This window comes from Amblyraja radiata, chromosome 3, assembly GCF_010909765.2.
Source record: "Amblyraja radiata isolate CabotCenter1 chromosome 3, sAmbRad1.1.pri, whole genome shotgun sequence".
NCBI lineage: Eukaryota > Metazoa > Chordata > Chondrichthyes > Rajiformes > Rajidae > Amblyraja > Amblyraja radiata.
The window spans coordinates 15,686,031-15,703,867 of record NC_045958.1 but is presented as its reverse complement, the minus strand read 5'-3'; the positions used below and the strand labels follow the sequence as shown (position 1 = coordinate 15,703,867).

The window sequence follows — 17,837 nt, the reverse complement described above, 5'->3', positions numbered from 1 at the left end:
CATAGTCGTAGGAGGTCGTACACATAGTCGAGGAAGGTTGTAGGTGTTCGTAGGCCACCGCGACCTTGATTTTTTTTTTAGTCGCTTGAGGTCGCGGTGGAGGTCGCCCAAGTGGGCCAGGGGCTTTACTCCACCATTTTGTGTCTATCTTCATTTTAAACCAGCATCTGCAGTTCCTTCCTGACAATTAAATACTCTTGACTCGACTCTTGAATGCTCTCTGGAACGTAAACCCATTATTGCTTGTCTTTCAGAAAAATTGGACATCACCCCCGATGATCCCCGATGGATTGGTGCTTGGTGGGCTGGCTTCCTGCTTTGTGCTGGGCTCCTGTTCTTCTCGTCTCTGTTTATGTTTGGGTTTCCTCAGGCCATGCCTAAAAAACATGACTCATTGAGCAAGAGCTCCCAGCAGCCAATGCTCCCACGCAAAGGCCACAAAGACCAGCAGAAGCTTGCGGCTGACGCCAATAAAAATACAGACGATAAAAAAAAGAGTGAAGCCACATGTGGAGAATACCTGAAAGGTAAGTGAACACATTTTCTTCGGCTAAAGAAGTGGTTTCATACAAGGGCATGTTTATGTGCTGGACTATTACATGAACAATACCAGGAGTTAATTAAAATTAACTACTTGATGATTAATTTAATTATTTTGGTGACAAATATCAATTGAATTGCAAGTATATTGGAAGTTAATAATTTTGGACAAAATCTGAAGAAGTGTCTCGACCTGAAACGTCACCTTTTGCTTTTCTCCAGAGATGCTGCCTGAGCAGCTGTTACTCCAGCTTTTGGTGTCTATCTTCAGTTTAAACCAGCATCTGCAGTTCTTTCCTACACAGAGAAATCCCATCTCTGCTCACCCAATTTGACAGTGGTAGGTAAAGGGCCTGTCCCACGAGCATGCGACCTGCATGCGGCGAGCACGACCAAACCGGAAGTGGGGGCAGCGCGGGGGTCGCGCGGAGGTCGAGTGATCCCCGTACAGGGCCGGTCCCACCAGCATGTGCCTGCATGCGGTGAGCGCGACCAAACCGGAAGCGGGGGCCGCGCGGAGATCGAGTGAGTGACGTGAAGTTCGAGCGAAGTCCGTGGGAAGTTCGCGCGTGACGTACGGCGTCAAGACGCTGCGTACTGCGTCGAGACGCTGCGCACGCCCGTTGAGGCGGTGCGTACGCCGTTGAGGTGGCTGCGGGCCGGCAGGCCGTTGCCGCGCGGAATTTTTGAACACGGTCAGTTTGTCGGAGCCCCGCGCGATGTCGGGACCAGCTCCGCACAACTCCATACGGCTCCGGCGATCGAAGTGGGACCAGCCCCACGAGGCCGTATGGCTCAAGCGACCACGTTAGGTCGCGCTTGTCGCATGGAGTCGCATGCTCGTGGGAGAGGCCCTTAACCATGTCAAGTGTCACTCTCTCTTGTGACCATGTTAGTCTCATGAGTTGGTTAGGAAAATGAGCCTGGTACACTGAGATTATGTTTTGTTGCAGTTGATGGTACTGGCAGAGCGAAACGAAGCTTGCAAAGGAAAGTGCCAGTAACGATCCATTACAGAGTGATCAGTAGTTATGACATTGGGAAAAGGATGTCCCTTGAACCACTGAAGAGGCTTGGCAAAAAATAGCCACTGTGGTTGTGATGAGGGTAGATATCAACAGTGTGCTGGAGTGAAAAAAGAGTGGGCCTGGTTTAGGGGCACCAACACGGCACTGGGCCATTGCTCCGCCAATGTGACCAGACCCATAGGGACTTTGGATTCATAGTTATATTGCACAATAACAAGCCTTTTAGCCCAACTCACCCATGTCGACCAAGATGCTCCACATAAACTAGTCCCATTTACCTATGTTTGACCCATGTCTCTGCAAACCTTCCCTGTAAATATACCCATCCAAATGTATTTTAAATGTTGTTATTGCATCTGCAGGTTGTTCTATGTATAAATGCTCTGTGTGAAAAAGTTGCCAGTTTTTAAAGAAAACTTTACCCTCTCACCTTAAACCAATGCCTGCAAGGTCTTTATTCTCCTATGCTGGGAAGGAGACTCTGCATTCACCCTATCTATTCCCCTCATGTGTTTGTACAACTCTTATCAGATCATCCCACACCCTTCTGTGCTCCAAGGAATAAGGTTGTGACATCATACCTAAATTGCCAAATCTTTGCCCACCAACTTAACCTGTTGATATCCATTTATAGCCTCCTGATATCCATTTCACAGCTTATCTTCCTACTTATCTCAATATTATCAAGAAATGTAGCAACCGTACCTTTTTTACCATCAGCCAGATCATTTACATTAAGTTGAGGACCCAATGCCGATCTCTGGCCCACAGTGTGATATATCTTGCCAATCTGGAATAGACACATTTATGCCTACACATATTTGAGCCAGACAATCTTCTATCCTTGCAAATATGGTACTTCCTACATCATGAGCTTAAACTTTCAGAAGAACTTTTGATTTTGCACCTCATCAAATGCTTTCTTGAAATCCAAGCATAGTAGAGTCTCTCGCCCAGAGTAGGTGAATCGAAGACCAGAGGACATAGGTTTAAGGTGAAGGGGAAAAGATTTAATAGGAATCTGCGGGGTACCTTTTTCACACAAAGAGTATGGAATAAGTTGCCAGCATATGTAGTTGAGGCAGGGACTATCCCAACATTTAAGAAATAGTTAGACAGGTATATGGATAGGACAAGTTTGGAGGGATATGGACCAAACATGGGTAGGTGGGGCTAGTGTAACTGGGACATGTTGGCCGGTGTGGGCAAGTTGGGCCAAAGGGCCTGCTTCCATACTGTAGCACTCTATGACTCTGACATCTACTTGTTCCCCTATATCCACATTCCGCTTCTTCAAAGGACTCCTTCCAAATTATTCACATTTGGTCTCTTTCGTAAAATCACCTTGACCTCGTCTCATTACCGTGTTTTTCTCAATAACTTGCTCAAACATCTTAATGGCAGCTTCTAACATTTGACTGCAATTCAAAGCTGGATAAGATGTGCTTGGTGATAAAAAGCACAGCATATAGCAAGAGGCCTGGTTAAAGGAATAACTGAGAAAACCTCACACAATGAAACGTACAGTAACAAGCAGGTCCCATCAGTATAAAACCACTGCTTTATTTCACCCTTGATGCTGCCAAAACAGAAAGGAAAATATGCATCTGCTCTTGACTATTCTTACATTGTCACTGAGTACATTGTTGTGAATGCAGCCCTGAATCTATGGAATAACATATTGCCAGCGGTTTGCAGCTGGTTTCCTTGATTTCCTTGTGAGTAATTTGGCTAAAATATATTTAATTCTTTTAACAGTCTGCTGTTTACGGGAAATTAAAACAGACATCAATCAACTCTTAATCATTTCCTTTCCTGTAATCTGTCTGTCATTTTGAATTGGAATTTCCCAATTACTAATCAAATGATCCAGCAGGTTGCTTTTGCCACGTCTCATGGTCTAACAATTCAGAGTGCTTCCTGAGCTGATCCTTGCATTTTATATCTATCTAAGTATCAGCGAGTTACACTTTAAACCCATAAAGCCTTGTTACCAGATGGCACTATATTGTAAGGCCACGTCTGAAATAATTCCAATTATACACCCATTGTGTAAACAAAACCACGCCTGTTTCAAGACATAATGGGTGTGGTCCTCACTGGCGGATACAAGTCAGTACTTTTATTTCTATTGACTAGAAGCTGTCTTGTCTTTGACAGTTACAGTAAAAAAACCTAGATGTTAGGAGATTGTATCTGAGTGATGACAAATCCTGTCTATGCAAGATCATTGTACTCTGGAGGTTTAAATAAAGGGAAGTTTGTTCATGCATTGTGTTGAAATAAATTTCTCAGGCACCAAATGCCATCCTATGATGGTTGCAACATTAAATGCTAAGTAACAATGTCTGCATTTAATTATAACTGGATGCGGTTTACTAGGTTAAATGATCAGGATAGCTTGCATTAACCGAGTTTTTGCTGTCTTGAGGTTAAGGTATTCAAGATGTAGAAAATGATAGAGGCTCAGAAGGGTGGATGTAGAGAAGTGGTCTCCTCTGACAGAGGAACATGTACTGGATGCATCGACCTAAAAATAGCAAAAGGTTAATGAAATCAGGAAGCCTTTTCTCACAAAGGGTTGTAAAAATATTTCAATATTCTGCAAAATGCCGAGGACGTTGATTCATTTTGAATTTTCCTGGACTGGAACTTGTGTTAAGCAAAGAGTAGGAGTAAACGGGTCCTTTTCAGAATGGCAGGCAGTGACAGGCAGGCAGGGTACCGCAAGGCTCAGTGCTGGGACCCCAGCTATTTACAATATATATTAATGATTTGGACAAGGGAATTGAATGCAACATCTCCAGGTTTGCGGATGACACGAAGCAGGGGGGCAGTGTTAGCTGTGAGGAGGATGCTAGGAGGCTGTAAGGTGACTTGGATAGGCTGGGTGAGTGGGCAAATGCATGGCAGATGCAGTATAATGTGGATAAATGTTAGGTTATCCACTTTGGTGGCAAAAACAGGAAAGTAGACTATTATCTGAATGGTGGCCGATTAAGAAAAGGGAAGATGCAACGAGACCTGGGTGTCATGGTACACCAGTCATTGAAAGTAGGCATGCAGGTACAGCAGGCAGTGAAGAAAGCGAATGGTATGTTAGCATTCATAGCAAAAGGATTTGAGTATAGGAGCATGGAGGTTCTACTGCAGTTGTACAGGGTCTTGGTGAGACCAAACCTGGAGTATTGCGTACAGTTTTGGTCTCCAAATCTGAGGAAAGACATTCTTGCCATAGAGGGAGAACAGAGAAGGTTCACCAGACTGATTCCTGGGATGTCAGGACTTTCATATGAAGAAAGACTGGATAGACTCAGCTTGTACTCGCTAGAATTTAGAAGATTGAGGGGGGATCTTATAGAAACTTACAAAATTCTTAAGGGGTTGGACAAGCTAGATGCAGGAAGATTGTTCCCGATGTTGGGGAAGTCCAGGGCAAGGGGGTCACAGTTTAAGGATAAAGGGGAAATCCTTTAGGACCGAGATGAGAAAAACATTTTTCACACAGAGAGTGGTGAATCTCTGGAATTCTCTGCCACATAAGGTAGTTGAGGCCAGTTCATTGGCTATATTTAAGAGGGAGTTAGATGTGGCCCTTGTGACTAAAGGGACCAGGGGGTATGGAGAGAAGGCAGGCACAGGATACTGAGTTGGATGATCAGCCATGATCATATTGAATGGCCGAATGGCCTACTCCTGCACCTATTTTCTATGTTTCTATGTTAAGCCACAATCTTATGGGATTATAGGCCAAAGATAGTTATTTGAGTTGAGGTACCCTTTTAATTGATTTGCATAACAGGTTCAAAGAGTTGAATGGTCTTGTTCTCTTTCTATGAAGCAAATTAAGGAGCAATTACAACAAAGTTTTTTAAAATCTTGCCCTTTATTTATTTCTTTGCCAAAGGTAGCATTTCCAGGTGGAATAACTCCAATAGATTTGTTTACCATTGGTTCAGTCACCAAGTATAAGTTCAGTAAAGTTCAATGATTACAGGCATTAGGAAAATGAAAACAATTCACAGAATTAAATTTTCATATTTTCACATTTCAAAGTGGGAGTACAAGGCTTGGACTCAACCCTGGATGCCTTTAGCAGGGAACGCAACAAATTCTCAAATGACACTGATGAGAACACATATTGGATGAATGCTTAACATTTAATGGAATACCCGTCCAGGATATTTCAGAGATGTGTTAAAAAAAAATTTAACTTGATCTATGCATAAAATATTTGTTATATTAGTGATCCTAAAATTATCTTGCCATATTATTTCAGATGGTGACACGTGACATTTGATAAAATCTTTCTTCAGCAGATTTGGCTTTATATTATAGATTGTGGCCAGCTTTACCATCCTGTGAAATTCACAGAGCCACACATCGAGAATAAGTCAATCACAGTATGGTTAACCTCCCGCTCTGTAGAAATGGATCATGATTTGTGCCATTATGTCAAATAAGATACCAGAAACTGTCCTCGTTAAGCCCAAAAAAAGATGACTAGTAGGTAGGATAGAGGATCTGATTAGAAATTAGTTTGCACACATTTTTGGCATGCTAAATGTGTGCTATAAATGTGTGCTATATTTAGCAACAACGAGACATCTGAACTTCCCAAAAAAGATCATACAATTGGGTCAACCTTGTGTTAAGAAAGCATTAGTGTGATTTATGAGCTTTGAGGGAGGTTAAACCCTGACCTAGCAATTTATAGATAGAGTGTTGCTTGCTGGGCACCAGCTGCAATTACATTTGTCCACTGACCTCAGGGGAGCAGGTCTGTGCAGTTAAAGATTTCTCTCCGCGCCACATGGAGCTATACGGCACAGTAAAAGGCCCTTTAGCCCAACTTATTAATGCTGACCTGTTGGAGGGCAGGAAACCAAACTGGCCAGTAGGAAGGTTTTAATAGAGGGGGTGAATGTCTGTTCAGGTCTGGGGGCTACATTGAGGCTATATTCAGATTAGGGGTAAACTCTGGGCTATGCTCCCATCCACCTATGCTGTAGATAGCTGATTTTTTATTTAAAATTCAATTGCAATAGCAACTCATTCATACAAAGAAATACAAAGACTATATCCCAGTAATATTCTTTTAAATTTTACAGGCTTCAATAATTTCAGCATTATGTACCCTTTGGTGAACTTTGTGCAAACGGCACATGCAGTTAACATTAGCTGTTTGATTCAGTGCCTGACATTGAGTAGCTAAAATACTAAAACAATAATTATGTTTTATTATAATATTGCAAAATACGACACAGAACTGACCAGCATGAGGGTGCATTACATTGGTGTGGAAGAAATTAACTTAGAGGGAAATTAAAAGAAAAACAGAGATTTTGAGGTTTGCTTCAAGAGACTTGATATCATGGAGAGATGATGGCAGTTAAATGCTCACCAGTTCTCTGACTTTGCAGCAGAATTAGATTGTACCACTGAGAGGGAACCTGATACACGATTAAGAAGATATCAAAAATATATCAAAAAGAAAGATGAAGGAAAGTCTCTGTTTTTCCTCTAATTTCCCTCTAAGTTAATTTCTTCCACAATTAGGAAGTGTGTGGTCCAGTTTCTTGATCATTTGGAGCTTATGGTATCATATATAATTCTCTCTATGAAAAATTGATCGCACTAAATTGATTTGCACCTAATAAAAAAGATGCAAATAGATTTTCCTCTGTTCTAATTTCTGGACATTGGACTCTTGCAGACTCCTTGAGCCAACACTTTGGAAAGCTGCTCATTGCTAATGCTAAAATATTTTGCTGATAAGCTTGTGACTGCACTTGAACCAATTTAAGCTTATCTTGAATTTTCATCTTCTTATGGCAGAGTTGATGAAAATATTTAAAATATACTTCTGGCCGTCAATCAGAACAGTTGAGCAGGTAATTTTTGAAAGGGGATGGGCTCTGTAAAGCAGGGTGTGGATCTGAAGTACAAATTGTTCATTGACCTATCTGATAACATTAAGGAAAGCCTTGTTTAAAGGATATGTAAGGTATGCGCAAATATATATTCAATAAACATAGGATTGGTGCAAAACAGATTGGTTTGAAAGTAATTGAAAGGAATACAACTCAAAATGTGTTTTCTCATAAACGAAGGGTTTGAATTGTGATAAAGTCATAATGGTGGGTAATTTCTTTGACAGTTCACTGTTGTGGAATAATTATTTCTAAATAAGCTTAAGGGCTTGCGTGAGAACAGTAATTCCACTAAATTTCGGTATTATCACATGCAGATGTTTGAACAATGAAGAATGCAACCAGACTTTTCAGAGGAGCTAAACTGAGCTTAATAATCCAAACATGTCCCCACCCTTGTCTTGTACAAAGTCTTGGTGGATCCCTGCAATGCGTTGGTGGAAGCAGATGTGATAGTGGTCTTTGGAATTCTTTGCCACAGACTGCTGTGGAAGCCAAATCAATGGATATTTTTAAGGCGGCAATTAATAAATACTTTAATAAATACTTTATTGATCCCCTCAGGGAAATTCAGATGTCCATAAGCCCCCAACCAACAAATCCACAGATTCAAAACGAACGCAGACAGAAAATACATAGAATACAATGTGGACACTACCTGAGAGCAATAAATACTTAAAAAGACCAATAATTAACAGTTAAAAATTAAAAATTGCAGAATGCATCCCCCTACAGCCTAGCGGTCCGAATTATAAAATCTAATGGCTGCAGGGGTGAAGGATCTCCTGAACCGCTCCATTCTACAGGGCAGGGAGAGGAGCCGGTTGTTGTTTCGAGTGCTCTTTTGACTCCAGAATTACATGGAGAGGATGCCCGGGGTTTTTCAGGATGACCTGCACCTTGTGCCTCATACGCCTCTCGAGCACATCCATCCCAGAGTCTACTCTCCCCTCCAGCACTGAGCTAGCTCGTTTAACCAATTTGACCAGCTTCTTGTTGTTTTTTTGCACTAATGCTGTTGCCCCAGCAGACAACAGCGTAGAAAATAACGCTTGCAACCACAGTGTTGTAAAACATGTGCAGCATCTCATTACACACATTGAAGGATTTGAGCCTTCTGAGGAAAAAGCGTCTGCTCTGGCCTTTTTTGTAGAGGGAGTCAGAGTTGACAGACCAGTCCAGTTTGTTGTCAAGGTGCACTCCAAGGTATTTATATGTCTGCACCACCTCAATGTCAGCCCCTGCAGCGTTGACCGGCTGAAGGGGGAGCTTGGACCTGCCAAAGTTAACCACCATCTCTTTAGTCTTAGTTGTGTTCAGGATGAGACAGTTCTCTTCACTCCAGGCACAAAAGGCACTGGTCAAGTTCCTGTATTCCTCCTCCTGCCCGTTCCTTACACATGCCACAATCGCTGTATCATCTGAGTATTTCTGTACGTGGCATGTGTCAGACTTATAGTTAAAGTCTGCTGTATACAGGGTGAAGAGGAACGGGGCCAGAACCGTTCCCTGTGGGGCTCCAACATTGCACACCACTGTGCCAGAGACACTGTCCCCCAGCTTGACAAACTGTGGTCGACCCGTCAGGTAGTCGTATATCCAGGAGATAAATGTGGAATCCACCCCCATCTTCTTAAGCGCATTATTTGACAGATTCATGATTATTAAGAGTCAGGGGTTATGGGCCAAAGGCAGGATAATGCGGTTGAGAGAGAGAAAGATAGCTCAGCCTTGATTGAATGGCGGAGTAGACTTGATGGGCCGAATGGCTTATTACTGCTCCTAGAACATGAACTTATGAACTTAAGAGGCTTTTAGATAGGCTTTTAGATTAAGGAAGGATGTGGTTCGTGTGCAGGCAGAAAGGATTCATTTAACTTGACATCTTGCTCATCGTGGACATTGTGGTCAGAGGGCCTATTCCTGTGTTGCACTGTTCAATGTTGTACATTTTGCAGAATTCCAATAAAGCATGCCCATTTTTAAAGAAAACATTATGGAGAGCAGTTATGTCCCTTCAATTTTGAATAGTGAGGAAACACCTTTGAATAACAGGTGGTAAATTAAACGAAAGGAGCTGCTGTTGACAGGCGTTCTGAACTTGATAAGATTAGGAGTAAGGCTAGGAACACGAAAAGGAAAAACAAGTTTTCACCCAACCTTATCTTCAGGCACCCAAGGTGCTTCATGTTCAAGTGATCTAAACCTTCACGATTGCTCTCAGTTCTGCAAGTTATGCAGGACCGAGAAAAAGGAAATGATTTAAGTGCATTATTGATTGAGTGGTAAATTACTTTGGAAAGGGTCGGCTTCTGGCAACTGCCTTCCCCAAACAAAGCAGCAGCTGTGCTATCATATCATTCTCAGTGGAATACCGTGTCAGGGGCTCTGCTGCTGCTTCTGCCCCTGATTATAACTTTGCTTCTTCCTACGTTCCTAAGATAATAAAAGTTAACCAATACCTCAAAATTAATGGTTAAATGACAACCAAACATCTCTGCGTTTCACTTCATGAATGCTGTAAAGTTCTTCATCTCAAGGAATTTAATGATGAGTTTAATGCTGCTCCCATTGTACAGAAACTTAAATGGATATAGTGGATAGCTGGTTCACCATATCTGGATATTATATAGTTCTACATGGCCCAATCTTCATCCGCCAAAACTCCCAACATCCCTGCATCATCCCATAGAAACATAGAAACATAGAAAATAGGTGCAGGAGTAGGCCATTCGGACCTTCGAGCCTGCATCGCCATTCAATATGATCATGGCTGATCATCCAACTCAGTATCCTGTACCTGCCTTCTCTCCATACCCCCTGATCCCTTTAGCCACAAGGGCCACATCTAACTCCCTCTTAAATATAGCCAATGAACTGGCCTCAACTACCTTCTGTGACAGAGAATTCCAGAGATTCACCACTCTCTGTGTGAAAAAAGTTTTCCTCATCTCGGTCCTAAAAGATTTCCCCCTTATCCTTAAACTGTGACCCCTTGTTCTGGACTTCCCCAACATCGGGAACAATCTTCCTGCATCTAGCCTGTCCAACCCCTTAAGAATATTGTAAGTTTCTATAAGATCCCCCCTCAATCTTCTAAATTCTAGCGAGTACAAACCGAGCCTATCCAGTCTTTCTTCATATGAAAGTCCTGACATCCCAGGAATCAGTCTGGTGAACCTTCTCTGTACTCCCTCTATGGCAAGAATGTCTTTCCTCAGATTAGGAGACCAAAACTGTACGCAATACTCCAGGTGTGGTCTCACCAAGACCCTGTACAACTGCAGTAGAACCTCCCTGCTCCTATACTCAAATCCTTTTGCTCCCGGATGTGAAGATCATTTTGAGCTTTATTTCTTTTTTACCATCTTCATCTTCAACTACTCTCCTCTACACAACCCCCGCCTCCAATGACACGTGCCTGAGTTAAGTGGGTTGTGTGCTACTCTGGTTGAGACCAGTGGATTAGCTGCAACTGCTGCCTCCCTCTCTGTTCCCCAGAGCAACAGGCCAAGCTTCTGTACATTGCACTGCCCTCTCCCTACTTCACAACTTGCATCTTTCTCCAATTCCTCTGTCTGATCACCTTTCATGCTCTAGCTAGGCCCACCATATCTATCAGCTCTAACTCCTTTTCCCTTGACCACTCAAATCCCCTTCTGGCTTCACATGTCAGCTGTTGTTGCCTCCAGTTCTTTATACTTTGTCCCTACATTTCAAGTCTGCATCCATCATCCTCTCTCCTAAGCACAAACCCAGAAGGCTCCTATCCTTGACATCTCTTGTATCATCTCCACCCACGCTTTCCTCTATAACATACGTGAATGTGCCGCCACATCCAACCACCTAACCCGTTTTCTTGAACCTTTATGTTGAATTCCTCTAATCAGGTTTCAGTTCTGTCAACATACAAAATAGCTTTTATGAAAGTCATAAATGACGTATCATTTATTCAGTTTATTTTCCTGATGTACTTTAATTGTATTGCTCAGGAGGATAGGACACATTCAGGTAGTTTTTTTGTACAAATAGTTTTAGAGATACAGCACGGAAACAGGCCCTTTGGCCCACCAAGTCCACACCGGCAGCAATACCCGCACACTTACACTATCCTACACACACTAGGGCAATTTATAAGGTCAAAAGGCATAGGAGTAGAATTAGGCCATTCGACCCATCAAGTCTACTCTGCATTCAATCATGGCTGATCAATCTCTCCCTTCTAACCCCATTCTCCTGTCTTCTCCCCATAACCTCTGACATCTGTACTAATCAAACATCCATGCTTCATTAATGTTAAGCCTCTGCCTTAAAACATTTTACATAAAGTCACAGAGTGATACAGTGTGGAAACAGGACCTTTGGCCCATCTTGCTCACACCGGCCAACATGTCCCAGCTACACTAGTCCCACCTGCCACGTTTGGTCCATATCCCTCCAAACCTGTCCTATCCATGTACCTATCTAACTGTTTCTTAAACGATTGGATAGTCCCAGCCTCAACTACCTCCTCTGGCAGCATGTTTAATGTACTTGTGTGAAAAAGTTACCCCTCGGATTCCTATTAAATCTTTTCCCCTTCACCTTGAATCTATGTCCTCTGGTCCTCAATTCCCCTACTCTGGACAAGAGACTGTGCATCTTCCTGATCTATTCCTCTCGTGATTTTGTACACCTCTACAAGATCACCCCTCATCCTCCTGCGCTCCAGGGAATAGAGACCCAGCCTACTCAACCTCTCCCTATAGCTCACGCCCTCAAGTCCTGGCAACATCCTCGTAAATCTTTTCTGAACCCTTTCAAGCTTGACAATATCTTTCCTATAACATAGAGTCTAGAAAGGGTAACTAGAGAGAGAGAGTGGGACCTCTCAGGAATAAAAGCGGTCACCTCTGTGTGGAGCCACAGGGGATGGGCAAGGTCCTCAATGAGTATTTCTCCTCTGTATTTACCGAGGAGAAAGACAGTAGGACGGAGGAAATTGGAGCAATCACTGGAAGTGTCATGAGAGTAGTCAGGGTCACCGTCGAGGAAGTATTGAAGCTACTGTTGTGTTTGAAGCTAGACAAATCTCTAGGGCCTGATCAGATATATCCGAGGACATTGCGGGAAACTAGAGAGGAAATTGCGGGAGCCCTGGTTGAAATTTATGAGTCGTCCTTAAATACAGGAGAGGTCCCAGAGGATTGGAGGGTGGCAAATGTTGTGCTTCTTTTCACGATGGGCTGCAGGGAAAATGCTGGGAACTATAGGCTGGTGAGCTTAACATCTGTAGTTGGTAAGTTACTAGAGAGTATTCTGAGGGATAGGATATACAGGCATTTGGATGGGCAAGGGCTGATTAGGGACAGTCAGCATGGTTTTATACCTGGGAGGTCGTGTCTCACAAATCTGATAGATTTTTTTGAAGACATGAGCAAAAAGGTTGATGAAGCTTTAGATGTTGTGTACATGGACTTTAGTAAGGCATTCAACAAGGTGCCACATGGTAGGCTGCTCTAGAAGGTTCGATCTCATGGGATCCAAGGAGAGATGGCTGAATGGATAGCAAATTGGCTCCATGGAAGGAAGCAGAGGGTGATGGTGGAAGGATGCTTCTCAGAATGGAGGCCTGTGACTAGTGGTGTGCCACTAGCCACCGGTCTGTAGTCATTGGAGGAGCTGGGACGCGACCTCTTTGGTATAGGAACCAGGGAGGTTGTCTTCCACATCACAGGAATCCTCTCCAGGCTCAGGCTCTGGTTGAAGATATGCTGGAGTACTCCGCACAACTGGCTGGCACACACCTTGAGTACACTAGGGCTGACACCATCGGGACCTGTGCCTTTGCCTGGGCGGAATCTACTCAGCTCCTTTCTCAGCCTTGATGGTCAGGCACGACAAAGGGCAGAGGAAGTAGACCAGGGAGATTGAGCAGGGGGGATGGTGGGCAGAGGCCCCATCATCAAATTTGTTAAAAAACAGATTTGGCTCATTGACCCAGTCCTGATTGCTTTCCCTCCCCAGGCACAGGTCTTCTTGTAGCCTGTAATGCTCTTCCTACCGCTCCACACATCCCTCATGTTGTTCTGCTGAAGTTTCAGCGCCAGATTCCTCCCGTGGTCGTCCTTGCCCTGTCTCAGTCTCGCCTACAAGTCTATCTGCACCCGTTTCACCTCCTCCCTGTCACCATTCCTGAAGGCCCACTTCTTCTGGTTGAGAAGGGCCTTTATGTCACTGGTGACCCAGGGCTTGTGTTGGGGAAACAGGGTACAGTCTCCTCAGAGACAACGTTTTCCACACAGAACGTTATGTAGCCGGTAACACAGTCCGTGAGTCCATCAATGTTCCCTCCATGCGGACTACAGAATGTGTCCCAGTCTGTGACCTCAAAACCCTTCACTGACCTTGTGGTCACAGGCAGCCTCTGGACCATTGGCTTCCACCTGGGTAGGAAGTGAACCAGGTTGTGGTCGGATCTTCCCAGTGGCGGAAGGGCTATGGAGCTGTAAACCGCTTTAACATTGGCATACAGCAGGTCCAATGTTTTCATATCCCTGAGGAGACTGTGTGGATGATGTCACACATGTGCAGCGGGTTGGTGGACCGAGGAATGTAAACAGCCACCACAATGGCGTGTGAGAATTCCCTGGGCATATAGTAAGGACGGAGACCCACAGCCATCAGTTCAATGCCCGGGAAACACACACGCTCCTTAACCCTGATGCAACCAGAATTGCACCATTTGTTGGTTTCACAACCCAGGGTATTGCAGCTCATGAGTTTGTGCCAGAGATAAACTTTGTTTTGCACCGTATTTCCCCACTGTCTGTCCATTATGGTGCAACCTGAGGGACCACAATCTTCTGTTTTGATTCTTACTCATCCAATTATAGACAGAAACATGTCTGGAATAATTTAACTTGGCCCTCTGCCTGTCCATAAGGGATGGGGTTTTTTTTTTTGCTGCTACTTGAAAAAATCTTCTGATAATACCCAAAATTCATTTCTCCACACTTCACGTAATACCACCACTGTCTCTAAATAATCAGATTACTTGTCAGATTTTTCTCCAACTAAATTGTGGTAGAGTTGCTGCCTTACAATAAATACAGCGCCGGAGACCCGGGTTCGATCCCGATTACGGGGGCTGTCTGTACGGAGTTTGCATGTTCTCCCCGTGACCTGTGTGGGTTTTGGCCGAGATCTTCGGTTTCCTCCCACATTCCAAAGACGTTCAGGTTTGTCGGTTAATTGGCTTGGTAAATGAAAAAATTGTCCCTAGTGGGTGTAGGATAATGTTAATGTGCGGCGATCGCTGGTCTGTGCAGACCCGGTGGGCCGAAGCAACTGTATCTCTAAACTGTGTAAATACTGGGAAATACACGTCCATTATCTTTGATCTTGCTATAGACTTGGACACAGAATTTCTTCCTTTCCCTATCCCCGACTAAATCGCTCACAATCTTTGGGCCTAACTTTGTCCATTGACAATTTTCTGAACAGATTGCTATGGCTGCACCAACATTGACTGTTTATATATCTATGTTTTTTCAAATACCATGGCCCTGGGTCTGTATTTTCTTCCAGTTGTGCAGTGCGCCAGGATATCTTACACTCCAACAATTCGAGTCATAGAGTCATGGGGTGATACAGTGCGGAAACAGGCCCTTTGGCCCAACTTGTCAACACCGGCCAACATGTCCCAGCTACACAAGTCCCACCTGCCTGCGTTTGTTCCATATACCTCCAAACCTATCCTATCCATGTCCCTGTGTACTGTTTCTTAAATGTTGGGATAGACCGAGCCTCAATTACCTCCTCTGGCAGCTTGTTTCAGACACCCACCACCCTTTGGGTGAATAAGTTACCCTTCAGATTCCTATTAAATCTTTTCCCCTTCACCTTAAACCTATGTCCTCGATTCACCTATGGGCCAGAGACTCTGTGCATCTACCCGATTTATTCCTCTCATAATTTGATACACCTCTGTGAGATCACCCCTCATCCTCCTGTGCTCCAGGGAATAGAGTCCCAGCCTATTCAACCTCTCCCTATAGCTCAGACCCTCTAGTCCTAGCACCATCCTCGTAAATCTTCTCTGAACCCTTTCAAGCTTGATAATATCTCTCCTATAACATGGTGCCCAGAACTGAACACAATACTCTAAATGCGGTCACACCAACGTCTTGTACAACTGCAACATGACCTCCCAAATTCTATCATTTCTGGTAAATCTTGATTTTGAAATGCCAAGAATGTCGCTATTCCACAAATATCAATCATACCGTAACTTTATACTCAATACTCAGACTGATGAAGGGCAATTTGCCAAAAGCCTTTTTGACCACCTTATCTACCTGTGACTCGACCTTCAAGGAACCATACACCTGCATTCCTAGACCCTTCTGCTCTACAACACTCTACAACATCCTCAGCCAATTCTGTGCTCCTGATTTGCGTAAGTGCAAATACCATCAGTTTCCAAGACATTCAGCCCTGGAATCCTTCTCTAAATCTCTGGAAGAGAACTTGAATTGACAAGGCATTGTAGGCTATGGACCTTGTTCATGTAAATGAGATTAGTATAATTAAGAACTTGATGGTCAGCATAGACATGATGGACCAAACGGCCAGAATTTTTGCTGCATGACTATGAATGTTTTTTTTTTTTGTAGCTGTTCCTTCCATCAAGGCACCCCTTAAAGCCTTAACTATTTTGCTACGTTATAAATGTCTTATGTTGGGTAGTGTTCTCAACTAGATATTTGTCCTGGAGCCCCATTTGTTGCTCAAATGTAATGAGACTACCCAGTACAAACATGGCAAATCAATGATAATGCTTATAATATTATGTCTGGCAGCAAAACTTTAACCACAGGGAGTCACAACCTACAACATGTGCCTGTGTACTGTGTACAGAAATTATAATTTCTGGTAAATCTTGATTTTGAAATTTCAAGAATGTTGCGATTCCACAAATATCAATCATACTGTAAATTTATTTGACCTTAGTGAAAGAATAATGTGTTGGAAAGGCTTTGGAAATTCTACAAGCTTGGTGAAGTAATATTTTTGGAAGCACCACTCTTTTTGTTACATACTGGTGACATAATGCATAGTGTTGTGTTACATCATCCCCAAATGTGTGGGTCCTCTAAAAATAATCTTTCGTTCCACCAAAGGGGAAGTTCATAATGATATTTTGTACAAATTATTTTGTTAAGGGGACAAAAATCTCTTGTAACTCCGTGAGGTTCCTTGTGCTTTGGTGCCATCTGCTGTTAGCAGTTTTTTTACAATTAAACAAAAGCAATATTTGTCTTCCGTTAAAAATAAATGTGGTTAATCTTGAACCTTATTAATGTTTTTTTCCAGCAATTCCGCAAGTAACTAAGCAGCTGTTGATGAACCCGGTCTTCACCTGCGTTGTGCTGTCTGCCTGCATGGAGGTTGCAGCCATCAGTGGCTTTGCTGCTTTCTTGGGCAAATATCTGGAAAGGCAGTTTGGTCTGAGTGCATCGTACGCCAACCAATTCATAGGTAAGATAATCACAGGTAATCGATAGTCATCCAATTTGTAGCGTTATTTGGATTTTGGGGTACAGCGCAGAAACAGGCCCTTTGGCCCATCGGGTCCGCGCCCACCAGCAATCCTCGCACATTAACACTGTCCTGCACACAAAGGACGATTTACAATTTTCACCGAAGCCAATTAACCTATAAACCTGTACGCCGTTGGAGTGTTGGAGGAAACCGGAGTACCCGGAGAAAACCCACGTGGTCACGGGGAGAATGTGCAAACTCTGTACAGACAGCAGCACCCGTAATCAGGATTGAACCCAGAGCTCTGGTGCTCTAAGGCAGTAACTCTACTGTTGCGCCACCATGCCTTTTGGAACAGAAAGTTTGTAGTTTTATAGCAGCTTCCACTCCCTGTCTTGAATGCCAGAGCATCTTACAGCCATTGAAGTTCTTTTGAAGTGTACAAATATGATGCAGGATGGCACTCATTTTATGCACAGCAAGTTCTCTCCACAACCACCTCCTCTCTCAAAATTGAAAGTCAAGTATACTATGATACGGGGCAAAGTTGCTCAGTCCGCCAAGCTGTTTCCCTTGACACTTACATAATTTGGCTTCTGCAGAATTACGTGCAAAATACTAATTTCCCTGATCAGAGCGCTGAGGTATAGGAACTATCATATCTCTCAAATAGCATTATGTAACATAGTTTTTACCTTGCAAATTTTAATCCAATATATTTTGGCATGGAATTGTATTTTTCTTTGAAACTCTGCCAAAGAAGAATATGACTGAGCCTCAGAATTTGTTCACCAAGTCAGAAGTAGCAGCA

The 17,837-nt window shown here is 43.3% G+C and overlaps 1 protein-coding gene across 1 annotated transcript in view; it reads left to right on the top strand.

Moving 5' to 3' along the window:
- The window catches only part of LOC116970816 (solute carrier organic anion transporter family member 3A1-like), a 296,548-nt gene that overhangs the window by 220,975 nt on the left and 57,736 nt on the right, over positions 1-17,837 (top strand). The window contains exons 4-5 of the mRNA XM_033017367.1: positions 255-527; positions 16,859-17,023. Of these exons, the coding sequence (XP_032873258.1) occupies positions 255-527; positions 16,859-17,023 (438 nt within the window). The remainder of the gene's footprint in view (positions 1-254; positions 528-16,858; positions 17,024-17,837) is intronic.